General features: G+C 46.4%; 2 protein-coding genes across 2 annotated transcripts; both read right to left on the reverse strand.

Moving 5' to 3' along the window:
• Positions 1-427: 427 nt before the first annotated feature.
• LOC124651962 (photosystem I chlorophyll a/b-binding protein 6, chloroplastic-like) lies at positions 428-2,003 on the reverse strand. Its single transcript, XM_047190982.1, has 5 exons — positions 1,872-2,003; positions 1,582-1,773; positions 1,419-1,456; positions 787-1,301; positions 428-684 (listed from the first exon to the last, which is right to left on the reverse strand). Exons 1-5 carry the CDS (start codon positions 1,922-1,924, stop codon positions 667-669), a joined length of 816 nt encoding a protein of 271 aa, XP_047046938.1. The 5' UTR covers positions 1,925-2,003; the 3' UTR covers positions 428-666.
• Positions 2,004-4,946: 2,943 nt separating this feature from the next.
• LOC124651961 (probable polygalacturonase) lies at positions 4,947-8,803 on the reverse strand. The gene is made up of 5 exons (XM_047190981.1): positions 8,297-8,803; positions 7,432-7,552; positions 6,482-6,730; positions 6,105-6,258; positions 4,947-5,663 (listed from the first exon to the last, which is right to left on the reverse strand). The coding sequence occupies exons 1-5, from the start codon at positions 8,801-8,803 to the stop codon at positions 5,138-5,140; spliced, it is 1,557 nt and encodes a 518-aa protein (XP_047046937.1). The 3' UTR covers positions 4,947-5,137.
• Positions 8,804-15,356: the final 6,553 nt, after the last annotated feature.

Raw genomic sequence — 15,356 nt, forward strand, 5'->3', positions numbered from 1 at the left:
GAGGTTTCTGGTTGTTCTTCCTCGGAAGAACCAACGGGGGCACCCTCACCATCTGGATTTTCCAGTTTGGGTGACTGAGTGTGCCCTCGAGTGTTTTTTCTTGGCAGCAAACACACGAAACCTTTGATGCCCGGCCTAGTTAGGTTTAGTTATTTTATAATATTTTATATTTGTGTCAACCATGGTTCAAACTATGTATTAGTTTGTGGAAAACCATGTTCCAAATTATGTCTTCGTGTAAACCACGTTCCCAATTATGTATTAGTTTGTGGAATATTTTTTTTCTTTATTAAATAAAATATGCAAAAAAACAAAAACAAAAGATTATTTTAATGTTTGGGACGGCGTTTGGGAACGCGATTGGGGAGCGACGTCCCCCAAACACTCAATCCGTCGCGTTTGGGAGACGGTTTGGGAAACGCGAGTATGTCCCTAAAAGAAGTGTAAATGTGCGATTCTGCTGTTCCTGTGGTAGAGTAGTGTAGTTTTGCCTAGTACTACTATTTCATTGTACAGAGTAGTAAGCATCTTTGCCCATTTTAACCCCTCTTTGGGTGCAACTGTAATATTCACATTCCAACGGCTAGAGCCTAGATGACACTATACGCCGGAACCCAAAAACCTCTGTTTTAGCAACACCGTGGCCCGCTTCAGTCTTTCTGGCGATCAGTGGGACGTGAATGCCTGTAAGATCAAAGCCAACCACGTCATGATTGGTATCCATGCTATACATGATAATCATCAGAAGCAAAGTAAACTAATGGAGTCTCATCCACGTATACGTACCGAGAAGATGTTGCAGTGTCCGGGGTCGGCGAGGTGCGCGAAGAGGTTGTCGAGGGGGCCCTGGCCGGTGTAGACGGCCTGGAACCAGAAGCCGACGAAGGCGAGCATGGCGAGGCGGCCGTTCTTGATCTCCTTGGTGCGGAGCACCATGACGGGCTCCGGCGAGCCGCGGCCCCAGTTTCCCCAGTCGAACCACAGCCCGCCCGGGTACCCGACGTCGGGGGTGGGGTTCTTGCGGTTGGGGAAGCGCGGCTCGATGTCGACGGAGCCAGGGTTGAGGTAGTCCATCCACCGCCGGCCCTCCGCCCACCCCATGAGCGCCATCTGGACCACGAAGAGCGTCAGCGGGTCCGCGAAGTACTCGCGCTCGCCGGCGGTGAACCAGTTGAACTCCTCCATGAAGCCCCACTTCTGCAGGGTGTCCGGGATCAGGATCCCGGCCACCGCCACCATCGCCCACCGGCTGTGCATCAGCTCCGCCTGCGCGAACCACCGCAGCGACTCCGGCTCCGACCCTGCATCGCATGTATCCACATGTATGAAGTACAGTACATTGCCAAGGAGATTATTCTGCAAAACTTTGTTGAATATGCATGGTACTCTCGCACCAGTTTGTAGTTTGTAGTAATTACCTAGTCCAAGAGGATCAAACCCAAAGTCTCCCGGAAGGCTGAAGGGAAATGGCAACACAATCATGTCAGGGACGCAATGAAATTCAGTTCATTTCAACTAAGAAGGCATGAAATTTGTTCTGTTATTATGGTACAAAGACTCGTATGTCCTCTACATGCTCACCTGCCGTCGAGCCACGGGGGAGGCGCTTTGCCGGGGAACCAGACGGGCCTGTCGGGCCCCAGTGGCTCGCACACGGTGGAGAGGCTGCTCTTCGTCGCGCCGGCACGGTGGCCGCTGGCCCGCCGGACGGGAGCGCAAGCCGCCGCCGGCGCAGCATTCGGCTTCGGAGCATGCAATTGCAGAGCCGGGATCCTAGCTCGATCGCGGGACAGGAAAACAATTCAGCAAAAACAATTGTGCAAGGAAAACCAGATGTTTCGACGGAAATAGGCCGGAGTGTCGCTGATTACCTTGGTTGGAGGCTGCAGGCGGCGAATGAGCCGGTGGGCAGAGGGGTCGCCATGGAGGGATGGGGGAGTGGAGCGGGAGTTGCAGTGCACTCGCGGGCGGGTTATCTGTTTGGAGTTCAGGATAGGGAGGGAGAGGGCGCGGCGCTCGTGGATCGCCAGCCAATGACGGGTCGCCAGGTGTCCCTGCTGCGATCGTAGGAACTGGCTTGTGGGCTTGTATACTGGAGGCCCGTTCTGTTGCTCACGGGCTCACGGCCTTGAGCCTTTGCAGGTACACAGGAAGAAACTGACTTCACTCAAAAATAAAAAACTGACTTGTATTACTGGTAATCTTGCCGGAGCCTAGATTTTTTTTTGAAATGGAGGCCTGGCCCCACCCTGCGCATCAATAGATGCATGTGGCTACCGGAGCTTGGATGAGGGTGGTGAATGGAGGTGAGCTGGATGAAGCTTGTTGACGATGCTCATGTTCTCCAGGTTGTCTAAGAGCTCGTTTGGTATCCATCATTTGGGCCTGAAATCCTGGAATTCATTTTGAAATTCCATAGGTGGCTTGTTTGGTTGCCACAGAATTGGGCCGTCATTTCATTTAGGTAATCCAGCAAAATGATTCCATGGGTAAACATGATTCCAAGCTGAGACCTGTCATTTGCGTTTCTCTATGAAAACCATTTACAAATTCAATATTGAATTCTGCTGTCATTTGCAATTCCTGTGGCAACCAAACAAGTGTCCATTTCTAGAATTACAATATAAATGAAATGAATACATGTATTCATTTCAAAATGCTACAAACGAAATGAAAGCCTGGCTTCCAAACGAGCTCTAAGCTTCTTCCAGCCGCAACGTGTTAGAATTTTTGTACTAAATCTAAGAGGTCGTTTATTATCCATCATTTTGGTCTGGAATTCTGGAATTTATTTTGAAATTCCATAGGTGGGCTGTTTGGTTGCCACATAATTGGACCGTCATTTCATTTAGGAAATCTAGCAAATTGACTTCATGGGTAAACACGATTCTAAGCTGAAACCTGTCATTTGCGTTTCTCTATGGAAGTCATCTACAAATTCAATATTGAATTCAGCTATCATTTCTAATTCCTGTGGCAACCAAACAAGTGTCCATTTCTGGAATTACAATGCAAATGAAATGAATACATGTATTCATTTTAAAATGCTACAAAGAAATGAAAGCCTGGCTTCCAAACGACTTCAGGTCAATTAATACGAAACATTAGGGAGTAGCTTTGATCACCTGTTGTTAGTAGGTTGTTTAAGACTCTGTCATAAGTTCCGTTTCAAAAAAAAGACTCTATCATAAGTTTTAAAGTGTGGGATGGCGCACCCCATGTGATGAACAAAAAAAATGCGGTTGTATCTCAGATCAAGGGCATCTCGTAGTTGTCTCTCCCAGGATCATAAGCAAATAACCCGGTATGGAAAATTATTTGGAAGCTAAAGGTACCTAGTAAAATTAAAAAAAAAAAATTGGAGAGCACTTCATGGAATACTACCTCTCAAATCAACTCTGGCAAATCGGCATGTGAGAAGGAGTGGTGGTTGTCCTATTTGTAATCAAGCAGCGGAAGATGTTTTGCATCTTGTTTTTAAATGCCCCACTGCTCAGTCACTTTGGTATTTTAGGTATATCTCAGCTCATGGAAGAAGCGTTGGAGGAAGATCGATCAGGTTCTGCAGTCCTGAAACTTTTGTTCAGGAGACAAGATGCCTCTATGCCGGGGATTGATCCGGGGATAAAGAAAGTTATTGTTGTAGGGAGCTGGTATCTCTGGTGGATCCGCCGTCAACGCGCACACAATGAACAAGTTTAAATGCAAATTTTCTATTCTTTCAATGTCAAGAGGAAACCAATAAGACATCACTGGATCAGACCATCGCTTAGAGTTATCAAGGTAAATGTAGACTCAGATACACATGCATGATCGGTAGGCGCCATTCTAAGAGATCATGAAGGTAAATTTATTGCGGCATCTTCGATCTAGTTGCCTAACATTGCATCGGCGGCAGGGCTGAGGCTTTGGCCATGAGAGAGGGTCTTGATCTTGCAAAAATAGATTGGGTTGTAATAACATTAAGGTGTAGTCCAATTTTTTAGAGATGGTGGAGGCTTGCACAAGTGAAGCTACTTGGGTGGGGACAATCGTTGGCCATATTTGCAGATTGTCTTGATATTGCGGCCCTTATTGGAAGTGTTCATTTTCAGTATTGTCCGAGGGAAGCGAATGAGGTTGCTCATGATTTAGCTGAGGGCTTGTTTTAGAAGTAAAGTTTCTTGTAATTGGGTCAATGAACCCCCTGATTTTATTTTTGGTAGACTTGTACACAATGTAACCGTACTTTGATTGGGGCAGCAAGTTTCAGACACGCTTTTTTCCTCGCCAGGTTACCTAAGGGGACTGAAAGATTTTTAATGAGGCAGCTTGCTAGGTTAATATATTGGGTTTTTTTAAAAAAAAAACATGATGTTGCATGGTGTGAGGTTTCTTTAATGGAACCAGCACCAACAGACTATCTTAAACTTTGCTCCAGGTGCAAGGTCTTTACCTGTGTTGCTGTACTTGCCATTCCTTTCAAGGAGCTCTGACAAACTGGACATTGTGAACCAAAATAGAGTGAACCATGGATAATTGTAAGTATAGCAAATTACTCCCTCCGATCCATAATAAACTGTTAGTATAAGGTATCAATTGTGTTGAATTAGTGTGTAGACAACATATTCAGGGACACATTACTTGCTTGATTCTTTTTTCGGTTAATTTGAAAGGTAAGCAAAGAGAAAATCAAACCAACAGAAGCTACCCACAGTTTCATCCATAGACTCTACCTAAATAAAGTTTGCTCCAGGGCCAATTGTGTGGTTGTATGGCTGCATCTTTGCCGTTCTTTTCAATAAGCTTTAACAGACTGAGCATTGCAAACCGAACTAAAATGAACCTTTGCAACTACATATTACAATGGATAATTGCAACTATAATACACTAAGTGTTAATGTTGCTGTTAGTCAAGTATAAAGTTTGATTGTGTCAAATTAGCTGGCAGAAATACAAGGCTGAAATGTGAAAACATAAGTAACTTTCTATGAAACAGTATAGACAAGTCGGGGCCTCCATAAATATACATGCCTGAGAGTGACGTGTAATTGTGTAAACAGCTACAAACAAAATTGCCTGTGGACATGGTGAACTAAGACTAAGCTGACCACTGTATACTCCTACAACAATAGTACAGTAAGACAGACCACCTCTGTCAGAAACTGTAGTCGATATCGGAGATGTTCTGTAGTGTTGATTCTTTAACCAGCTCTCGCCGCTCGTTATACAGGTCCAGGTTCTTGCACGGCACAGGGAAAACATAGCCGATGACCTGCCCCTGGACGAAGGAGCACTGGAAAACATGGTACTTCTTGTCAAGTAAACCAACTGACATATCATGGAAAGTAACATTCCTCACAGGGATCTCTGCACTCCCTTGTATCCTGACTGGTACACGAACCCTTTGCCCGTGGATTGATGTATAAGAAATGTTACCCACAATGGGAACAGCCTTTGGGTCGAAGGCTTCATCTGGGTGCTCGTTGTAGTCGGTCTTTATCACAATACCAACACGGACATTTTCGAGGGTTATGTTTCGGTAGGCGATGTTGTTTACATAGGCCCCTCTTCCAGGGGCAGTCTTTATCCTCACACCTCGCCGTGAACTCCAAATGTGGACATTCTCTACCAAAACGTTTGAAACACCGCCAGACATTTCACTTCCTATAGATACACCAGCACTGTCCAGAAAATGGAAAGGAGATTAACACACAATCAAACAGGACTGGCAAACCTCAACTAGTAGCGTTGATTGGCTTCTACAACAATAATTCAGCATTCTCTTTCGATTCACCTAACATATTGATGTACTGCACAGATAGCTATCTTATTCTTATGTTTATACTACAGAAAACTAAGACACATGCTATTTTATCAGCAGCAGCGACCTTCGTAGATAAAAGCAACTACTGACAAGGAAAAACTACCATTAGAAGAAAAGATTGTTAAATAAGCAGCATGGACATGTATCAGAAATATCAAAACAAAATAGGTTAACCAAGCCCAACATATTCTACAATAATGACTTCACATTGTGGACATTGAGTGTCATCCATCCACCAATATTTACTTCTAAACATAATATGCAAACTTACAACAATGAACCCAAACAAATGACTCACCTCACCATGGAGCGGATTGTGACCCTGCGAATAGTGATGTTAGTAGAAGGACGCCCATAAGCAATTCCATATTGATCCCAACCACTCTTTATAGCTATCCCGTCATCACCAACAGAGATATAGCAATTTTCAATCATCACATCTGTGCAAGAATCTGCATAAGCAATAAGAGCAGCTGAGAATTCTGAGTGGAGCATCAAGTGTTCCTAATGATACAATAACAGTTAAAGATTAACATGGAAGTACAAGGATGGCAGGTTCGTATTGCCTATAACCGTAGAGTTAGACAATTATCCAGTCATTGAGCAATGTAAGCTATGGCTGAAATGAATTAAAGCTCTGGAATCACAGTAAAACACAAGTGGATGGGAAATGACCTGGATTTATTCCATCAGTGTTTGGAGCCCCAACAACTGGAGCCAGGACTGTAGTTTCCGAGATAGTAACATGCTTGCAATCGTATACATGAAGTGTCCAGAAGGGAGAATCACGTAGAGTGATGTTAGAAATAAGAATGTTACTTGATCGCATGAGTTGAACAAGAGGGCCCCGTGTGTGATTGAGGAGCTTCTTGCGAAATTTGATCCACCAACTTTGGCCTTGCCCATTTATGGTGCCATTATGACCTATTATACATGATGCATCTCAGTTGACGAAAATTGTGACCAATTTCAAGGCAAAAAACTTCTACAAACAATACTAATAGCAAGAATGACTGCCAATAAATCATTCATCTTAAGGATGAAGCTACATGATGTTTAGCTACCAGATTAGCCCTATTACAATCATAGCTACACATCCATGATATATTGTGATAAGTGGTTAAACTATTTTCACATGAATAAGCAACAAAACTGTTGGTCCTATATTCAAAATACTAATTGTTGGCCTATAATATAAGATGGGCCTACACACTTCCATCGGTCCTCCTTTTCTTTACTTATGTCAACAGTGGGAATTATGGTGACTGTCGACTGATAAGATAAGTGATCACAAATTCTGATTAGAGATGCAAGTGGGAGGGTACCTTCATGGTGACCTACTTGCATCTATAATTCTCATACTACTTGATTTTGCATTTTCAATTAGGGTGTTAGAACCTATGGGTTTGTTGCCAAATTCAAATGATAAACCACAGCCATAGTACCATAAAGTTATAGTCCGCACAGGATATAATATGGGACAACAATACGCTTTTCATTGCTTTCATTTCAGAATGCAAGCACAAAGTTCAAACTAGTATCTATACACTAAATGAACTAAGATATATATGGAAAACTATCATTCGCACTAAATGCACCAACGGGAAACATACAATATTACCTACCAGTTATAATCACGTCCTTCAGGTCTTGACCATGTATAAGGCTCCCATATCGAGGCCCCTTGTGCTCTCTTCCATATCCATACGATGGTAATGGAGACATCAATGGCCAGTATCTTTCATCCTTACATGTAAGTAACACAATAAGCTGTCAGATTTTCTCTCGTTGGAAGGAAATGAACCATACTCTACAAGTTGCAGCCAAACAACAAGTAAGACCATTCCAGTATCCAGTCTGAATTTCCTAAGGTGGAAACAAAAGGATAATTCCTTTATGGGAAAAAAGCAGGCAAAAACTAGACAAAAACAGTAGCTAGATTTAGTTCAACCTGAACATTAGGGCTAAAAAGGTCCCCGAAACTGACAGCATACTTGGATGCAATAGATGTGCAACAAACACGCTTGTACTAGTAACGTTTATTAGATTGATCGTTTAGGGAAACTTCAGCCCAGAGACACAGTACAAACACATTTGACAGCATACTTGGACACATAACCGATACAGTTGCTTGGGGAAATATTTTTCCTCGGCTACCAATTAAATGCAACAGACTGATCTCCCCAATGGCCAAGATCTGCTTAACCTTACTTACCAGTTTACAACTATTTCACATTAAACTGCATGCTCCCTCCTTTCCATATCAGCTGTCGCCGATTTGGATGCATCTAGACCCATTTTGAGTATGGAAGGAGGGAGAAGCATTCACAACGACGCATCAATGGTTGTCTTGAATTGAAGTTAGGCATTAATTCATTATGCGGTTTGACTATACCACGGCTACACTTGTGACGGATCACGCAACCTTGGCATAACTTGTGACTGTAAAATTAAGCAAGCTGATGCAGTAGTGCAGCTGAAATGCCTCACCTGGATCCCAAGGATCTCAGCCCCAGAAGCTAGGAAGAGCGTCATGTGGCTGGTGAGGTTAAACGGCGCGGTGAGCCACCGCCCAGCGGGCACGGTGAGCCGCCCGCCTCCCCTCTCCGCAATCGCGGCCACCGCGGCCTCGAATGCCGCCGTGTTGAGCGCCCGCCCGTCCCCCACGCCCCCGAACTCCCTCAGATCGTACTCCGGCGGCGAGGCCACCCACTGGCCCATGGCGGACGGCGCGCGCCTGGGCGTGGACGTGGGCGTGGGCGGGCGGGTGTAGAGGCGCAGGCGGCCCGCGGAGGTGTTCTGCCAGAGGAAGACGAGCGCGAAGCCGGCGAGCCAGAGCGCGAGCAGGTACGCCCTGTAGGGCGCCGGCGCCCACCGCCGGTGGTGGAACTGCTGGGCCGCCCTCGGCGCCGCGCGCGGGGAGGACAGCACCGCCGGCCCGGCGGCGGAGGCGGCGGAGGCGCGCGGGGAGGATACGCCGGCGGATAGCTCCGCCATCGGATCCGGTCGGCGCGGGGCGGGAGCGGGATCTGCGAGCTATGGGGAGCGGCAACAACCGGTTGGTGCGGCTGCTGCTAGGGTTTTGCTGCCCATGGGGCTGGGGGCGGCGGTGGATCGGAGCTCGGGGGAGTTGCTGGTTTAAGAAGGGGCGGGAGGAGGCGAGATCACTGGGGCCTGAGAGCTCGGCGGCAGTGGAGGTGAGTGCTCGCCGGGGCTGGCCGTGGGGTTGGGGGCGGAACCACGACGACGGCCAGTCCAGCGCGGTCTCGCTCTTCCTGCAGCCGTTGGATTGACTAGCCTAGCTTCTCCAGCCTTCCACAACTGACTCACTGCGGGGCTGGTTTGGCAGCGTCACCTGCAGCGGTTGACTAGACTTGTAGTTGCAGAGTTTGGTCCAGTTCCATCGTTTGCTTTCCAAAAAGAAAGGGGAAAAATTCATTTAAAACACTGAAATGGTTCGGCTAAATGAATCATGAACTCCACATCTCAGAATCGTGAACTCATCATAACTGGGTTAAATGTCAAACAAGAGAAAGAAACACATTATCTTTTTTTTTTGAATTAGGACAAAAGGCTTGCCATTTTCATTAATATAGAAGAGGTCTTAGAAAATTACAAACACAAGGCATGGGCAAAAACCTAAGGCCAACAAACAAGTCTACTCTCGCGGCATAAGGACACTCAAAGCCTTAGCCCCGGCTAAGGACCAAAGTCTAGCCTCAACCTTTATCTTTCCTAGCACAGCCGTCGAAGTGGATAAGGTATTCCGGAGCACCCTTGCGTTTCTCTCCTTTCAAATATCCCAAGATATTAGCATTGCCAAAGAGGCGACCGCCTTCCCCGTAGGACTTCGTCTATGAATAACATCCGCCCACAAAGCTCTCAAAGAAGGGGCGGAATGCCAATCCGAAGGGTTGATATCATGAATTCCAAGCCACTCCTTGACACTAGACCACACTCTTAGGGTGAACCTACACTTGAAGAGTAGATGCTCCGCGGACTCGTTAACTTGGTTGCAAAGCAAGCATCACCCACAATTGTCCCACCCTCTTTTTTTGAGGCTATCCGCCATCCACACCCTATTTTGAATGATCAACCAAGCGAACAATTTGCATTTGGGAGGCGCCCACTGCTTCCAAACCCACTTTGGCATGGCCGAGGTGGTAAGAGCCAAAAATTGTGCCGCATACGCCGCCTTGGAGGAGTAGCTCCCTGTAGGGATTCGTTGCGTAGAAAACAAAAAAATTCCTACCGCGAGAACGCAATCCAAGCCAAGATGCAATCTAGAAGACGGGAGCAACGAGGAGATGATCGAGACTCACCCTTGAAGATTTCCAAAGCCTACAAGATGAGGCTCTTGTTGCTGCGGTAGACGATCACTTGCCGCTTGCAAAAGCGCGTAGAAGATCTTGATCACGGTGCCACGATCGGGCGGCACCTCCGTACTCGGTCACACGTTCGGTGTTGATGAAGACGACGTCCTTCTCCCCGTTCCAGCGGGCAGCGGAAGTAGTAGCTCCTCCTTGAATCCGGCAGCACGACGGCGTGGTGGCGGTGGCGATGGAGATCTCCGGCGGAGCTTCGCTAAGCGTTGCGGGAGAGGTGGAGGAGAGGGGGGCGGCTAGGGTTTGGGAGAGGGGGAGGTGGCCGGCCACTATGAGGGGTGCGGCCACAATGGCTTTGGTGTGGCCGGCCCCCTCCCCTTGCTCCTCATTATATAGGTGGAACACCCAAGAGTTGGTCTACAAGTCTTCGAATAAGACCCCAAACCAAAACCTTCCATATGACATGAAACCTACCCAAGGTGGGATTCCCACTTGAGGTGGGATTCCCACCTTTCCTTGGGAGGGGGTGGCCGGCCACCTTGGTGGAGTCCACCTGGGACTCCACCCCTCTAGGGTTGGCCGGCCATGGGTGGTGGAGTCCCTCCGGGACTCCGCCTTCCAAAGTGATTTCTTCCGGACTTTTCTAGAACCTTCTAGAACCTTCCATAAATGCACCGGATCATTTTCAAACTTATAAAATGACTTCCTATATATGAATCTTATTCTCCGGACCATTCCGGAACTCCTCGTGATGTCCGGGATCCCATCCGAGACTTCGAACAATACTTCGAACTCCATTCCATATTCAAGTTCTACTATTACAACCTCAAATCTTAAGTGTGTCACCCTACGGTTCGTGAACTATGTAGACATGGTTGAGAACTCTCTCCGACCAATAACCAATAGCGGGATCTGGAGATCCATAATGGCTCCCACATATTCAACGATGACTTAGTGATCGAATGAACCATTCACATACGATACCAATTCCCTTTGTCACGCGATATTTTACTTGTCCAGAGGTTTGATCATCGGTATCACTTTATACCTTGTTCAACCTCGTCTCACGACAAGTACTCTTTACTCGTACCGTGGTATGTGGTCTCTTATGAACTTATTCATATGCTTGCAAGATATTAGACGATATTCCACCGAGAGGACCCGGAGTATATCTATCCGTCATCGGGATGGACAAATCCCACTTGTTGATCCATATGCCTCAACTCATACTTTCCGGATACTTAATCCCACCTTTATAACCACCCATTTACGCGGTGGCGTTTGATGTAATCAAAGTACCTTTCCGGTATAAGTGATTTACATGATCTCATGGTCGAAAGGACTAGGTAACTATGTATCGAAAGCTTATATTAAATAACTTAATGACGTGATCTTATGCTACGCTTAATTGGGTGTGTCCATTACATCATTCATATAATGATATAACCTTGTTATTAATAACATCCAATGTTCATGATTATGAAACTAATCATCTATTAATCAACAAGCTAGTTAAGAGGCTTTACTAGGGACTCATTGTTGTTTATATAACACACATGTATCAATGCTTCGGTTAATACAATTATAGCATGTATATAAACATTTATCATAAACATAAAGATATATAATAACCACTTTTATTATTGCCTCTTGGGCATATCTCCAACAGTCTCCCACTTGCACTAGAGTCAATAATCTAGATTACATTGTAAGGTACCTAACACCCATGGCATTACGGTGTTGGTAATGCTTTGCCCTAGGGAGAGCTTTAGTCAACGGATCTGCTACATTCGGATCGGTGTGTACTTTGCAAATCTTTACTTCTCCATCTTCTATGTACTCGCGAATCGAATGATAACGCAGCTTGATATGCTTCAGCCTCTTGTGTGACCTTGGTTCTTGTGCATTGGCGATGGCACCCATGTTGTCACGAGTAGATGACTAGTGGGTCCAATGCACTAGGAACCACACCGAGCTCTACAATGAACCTCTTCATCCATACCGCTTCTGATGAAGCCTCTGAAGCCGCTATGTACTCCGATTCTGTTGAAGACTTTGCCACCGTGCACTGCTTCGAGCTTGCCCAGCTTACTGCAACACCATTCAATATAAACACGTACCCAGACTGTGACTTAGAGTCATCAGGATCAGTGTTCCAACTTGCATCGGTGTAACTTGTTACAACGAGCTCTTGGTCACCTCCATAACAAAGAAACATATCCTTAGTTCTTTTCAAGTACTTCAGGATATTCTTGACCGCTGTCCAGTGTTCCATTCCTGGATCACTTTGATATCTGCTAGTCAAACTAACGAGCATGTGCTATATCCGGTCTAGTACATAGCATGGCATACATGATAGAGCCTACTGCCGAGGCATAGGGGATCGACTCATCCTTTCTCTTTCTTATGCCGTAGCCGGACCTTGAGTCTTACTCAAGACTTTGCACAGTAACATAGGTAAGAATCCTTTCTTACTTTCGTCCATTCTAAACTTCTTTAGAATCTTGTCCAGGTATGTACTCTGTGATAGCCCTATTAGACATCTTGATCTATCTCTATAAATCTTGATGCCTAATATATACGATGCTTCACCAAGGTCTTTCATTGAAAAACTATTATTCAAATAACCTTTTACACTGCTTAATAGTTCTATATCATTCCCAATCAATAATATGTCATCTACATATAATATCGGGAATGCTACAGAGCTCCCACTCACTTTCTTGTAAATAGAGGCCTCTCCATGACACTGTATAAACCCGAAGTCTTTGATCACCTTATCAAAGCGTCGGTTCCAACTTCTCGATGCTTGCTTCGAGTCCATAAATTGAACGCTGAAGTTTGCATACTTTGTCGGCATCTTTAGGATCGACAAAACCTTTGGGTTGTACCATATACAAGTCTTCCTCAATGTCTCCATTAAGGAACGCCGTTTTGACATCCATACTGCCAAATCTCATAATCGAAAAATGCAGCTATTGCTAACAAAATCCTCACGGATTTTAGCTTCGCTACAAGTGAGAAAGTCTCATCGTAGTCAACACCTTGAATTTGTCGGAAACCCTTTGCGACAAGTCGAGCTATATAGACGGTAATATTACCATCGGCATCTGTTTTTCTTTTGAAGATCCATTTATTCTCGACAGCCTTGCGGCTATCAGGTAAGTCTACCAAAGTCCACACTTTGTTATCATACATGGATCCCATTTCGGATTTCATGGCTTCTTGCCATTTGTTGGAATCTGGGCTGATCATCGCTTCTTCATACGTCGCAGTGTCTTCATCATTGTTGTCCACAATCATGACTTTTAGACAAGGATCATACCAATCAGGAGTGGCATGTTCCCTTGTCGATCTGCGAGGTTCAGTAGTTATCTCGTTCGAAGTTTCTGTTATCACCAGAATTTGACCGGATCAGAGGTGGGCCGCGATTAAAGATGGGCTTGAAGGATATACATGGAAGAAATACATGAATCGGCCTTATATGCAAAGTTTGGGCTAGTTTGCCCGTGTATCACGTAATATAATAGGATACGTGTCGGTTAGATAGAGTTTGGCTCGTGCCCGGTTGGGATTATTCCCACGTTAGAAAGTCTACGGACTATAAATATGTATCTAGGGTTTATGAAATAAACAACAATCACGTTCACCACAAACCAATCTAGGCGCATCGCCAACTCCCTTGTCTCGAGGGTTTCTTCCGGGTAAGCATCATGCTGCCTAGATCGCATCTTGCGATCTAGGCGATCACGTTTATTCGCTGTTCATGCGTTGCTCGTGCTGAAGCCTTTTTGATGGCGAGCAACGTAGTTATCTTAGATGTGTTAGGGTTAGCATTGTTCATCGTATCATATCTTTGTCGTCGTGCAACCCTTAGACGTCTAGCCGCCCTTACACCTATCTTAGGTGTAAGGGCGGCACCCGCTTGATCATTATTTAGTAGATCCGATCCGTTATGATTGCTCCTTGTTCTCCAAGGATTAGTTTAATATCTGCATAGTTAGGCCTTACAAACGGGTTGAAGGATCCGGTGGCGCGTAGGGTGTAGTTTGCTAGCCCTAGACAGGATGTTCGGGGATCAACTTCGTGTTGGTTTTTAGGCCTTGTCTAGGGCCGGTTTACGATCACCGTGCGTGGCCGCCAGGCTCAATCATGAGTAGGATGTTCCGATTATGTGGTGAAAACCCTAAATCGTAGTAGGTCGTTTTAGCTTTATTTTGATCAAGCGGGACCACCATATATTCGTACACCCGTACGGATCATGGGTGGATCGGCTCTTTGAGCCGATTCACGGGACAACTTTGAGAGCCGATCGAGGCTCGTATTTAATGTTTACGTGTATGCCATGCAGGAAATTAAGCGAGGCACATCCATCACCTTCCCGACCGGGTATAGGTCGGGTGGCACGCCCTTGCACCGAGCATCGGACGTGCGTGCCGAGTCTTTGCGGGCCGTCGCTCGGAGGGACCAGGGCCGGCCGCGGTCCCGGGAGCCTCCCGGCTCTACTGTGTTGCCCGTCGCTGCTCGCCGGTGGGTTTCTGACCGCAACACATTCTGGCACGCCCGGTGGGACAATCTTCAACATCAACCGCATCGCCATCTACATCTGAGATGGCGCGTACGAGGATCTGACCGAGGAGCTCAAGAAGAAGTATGACGAGGTCAAAGCAATCCTCGAAGCCGACCTCATCGGCTCTTTTCACAGAACCCGCTCACATGGCATCAGGTGGAAAGGGTTCTCACCTGAAGGCGCGCTCGATGGAGTGGACCTGTCCGCCCCGTCAGAAGAACGCACCAGGTCCCTGCGTCAGGAGATTAACTTCATGGTAGTTCATTCGCTACACCGCCATTCTGAGAGCCTGGTGAACACTTTGGAGCGTGTCGCTTTTCGGGTGATCCAGGAAATCATGAGGCATCAGTACTCTCCGTCAGGACCAGCTCTAGGGACTCACCAAGGAGAGACGCCACTCCAGTCTCGACCGCCGCTGCCATTCGCGTTGGCAGCACCAGAAGTGCCGAATTCACCGGCATACGCCGTTGACATGGTGGAATGCACGTACCCTGGGAGGTGCCAGCCAAGATTCTCGTTCAACATCAACATGGTAGGACTTGGGCGCCACCCTGGTAAGGACAGAGACGAGGGCAGCTGCTCTCATAGCGAGGACACAGAGGAAGCCGTTCCACGCGATCGGCTCCAGCACTTCCCAAAAAATCTATAGACGAAC

Source organism: Lolium rigidum, chromosome 5 (assembly GCF_022539505.1).
Source record: "Lolium rigidum isolate FL_2022 chromosome 5, APGP_CSIRO_Lrig_0.1, whole genome shotgun sequence".
NCBI lineage: Eukaryota > Viridiplantae > Streptophyta > Magnoliopsida > Poales > Poaceae > Lolium > Lolium rigidum.

What these genes read in the sequence shown, in the direction of transcription:
- LOC124651961 (XM_047190981.1), bottom strand. Translation starts at nt 8,803, where the DNA reads ATGGCGGAGCTATCCGCCGGCGTATCCTCCCCGCGCGCCTCCGCCGCC. An exon ending in GAAGGACGTGATTATAACTG is followed by an intron (nt 6,731 to 7,431) that starts GTAGGTAATATT and finishes CATGTATAATAG; the next exon opens with GTCATAATGGCACCATAAAT. An exon ending in ACAATCCGCTCCATGGTGAG is followed by an intron (nt 5,664 to 6,104) that starts GTGAGTCATTTG and finishes TTTTCTGGACAG; the next exon opens with TGCTGGTGTATCTATAGGAA.
- LOC124651962 (XM_047190982.1), bottom strand. Translation starts at nt 1,924, where the DNA reads ATGGCGACCCCTCTGCCCACCGGCTCATTCGCCGCCTGCAGCCTCCAA. An exon ending in GCCTGCAGCCTCCAACCAAG is followed by an intron (nt 1,774 to 1,871) that starts GTAATCAGCGAC and finishes CGATCGAGCTAG; the next exon opens with GATCCCGGCTCTGCAATTGC. An exon ending in CCCCCGTGGCTCGACGGCAG is followed by an intron (nt 1,457 to 1,581) that starts GTGAGCATGTAG and finishes ATTTCCCTTCAG; the next exon opens with CCTTCCGGGAGACTTTGGGT.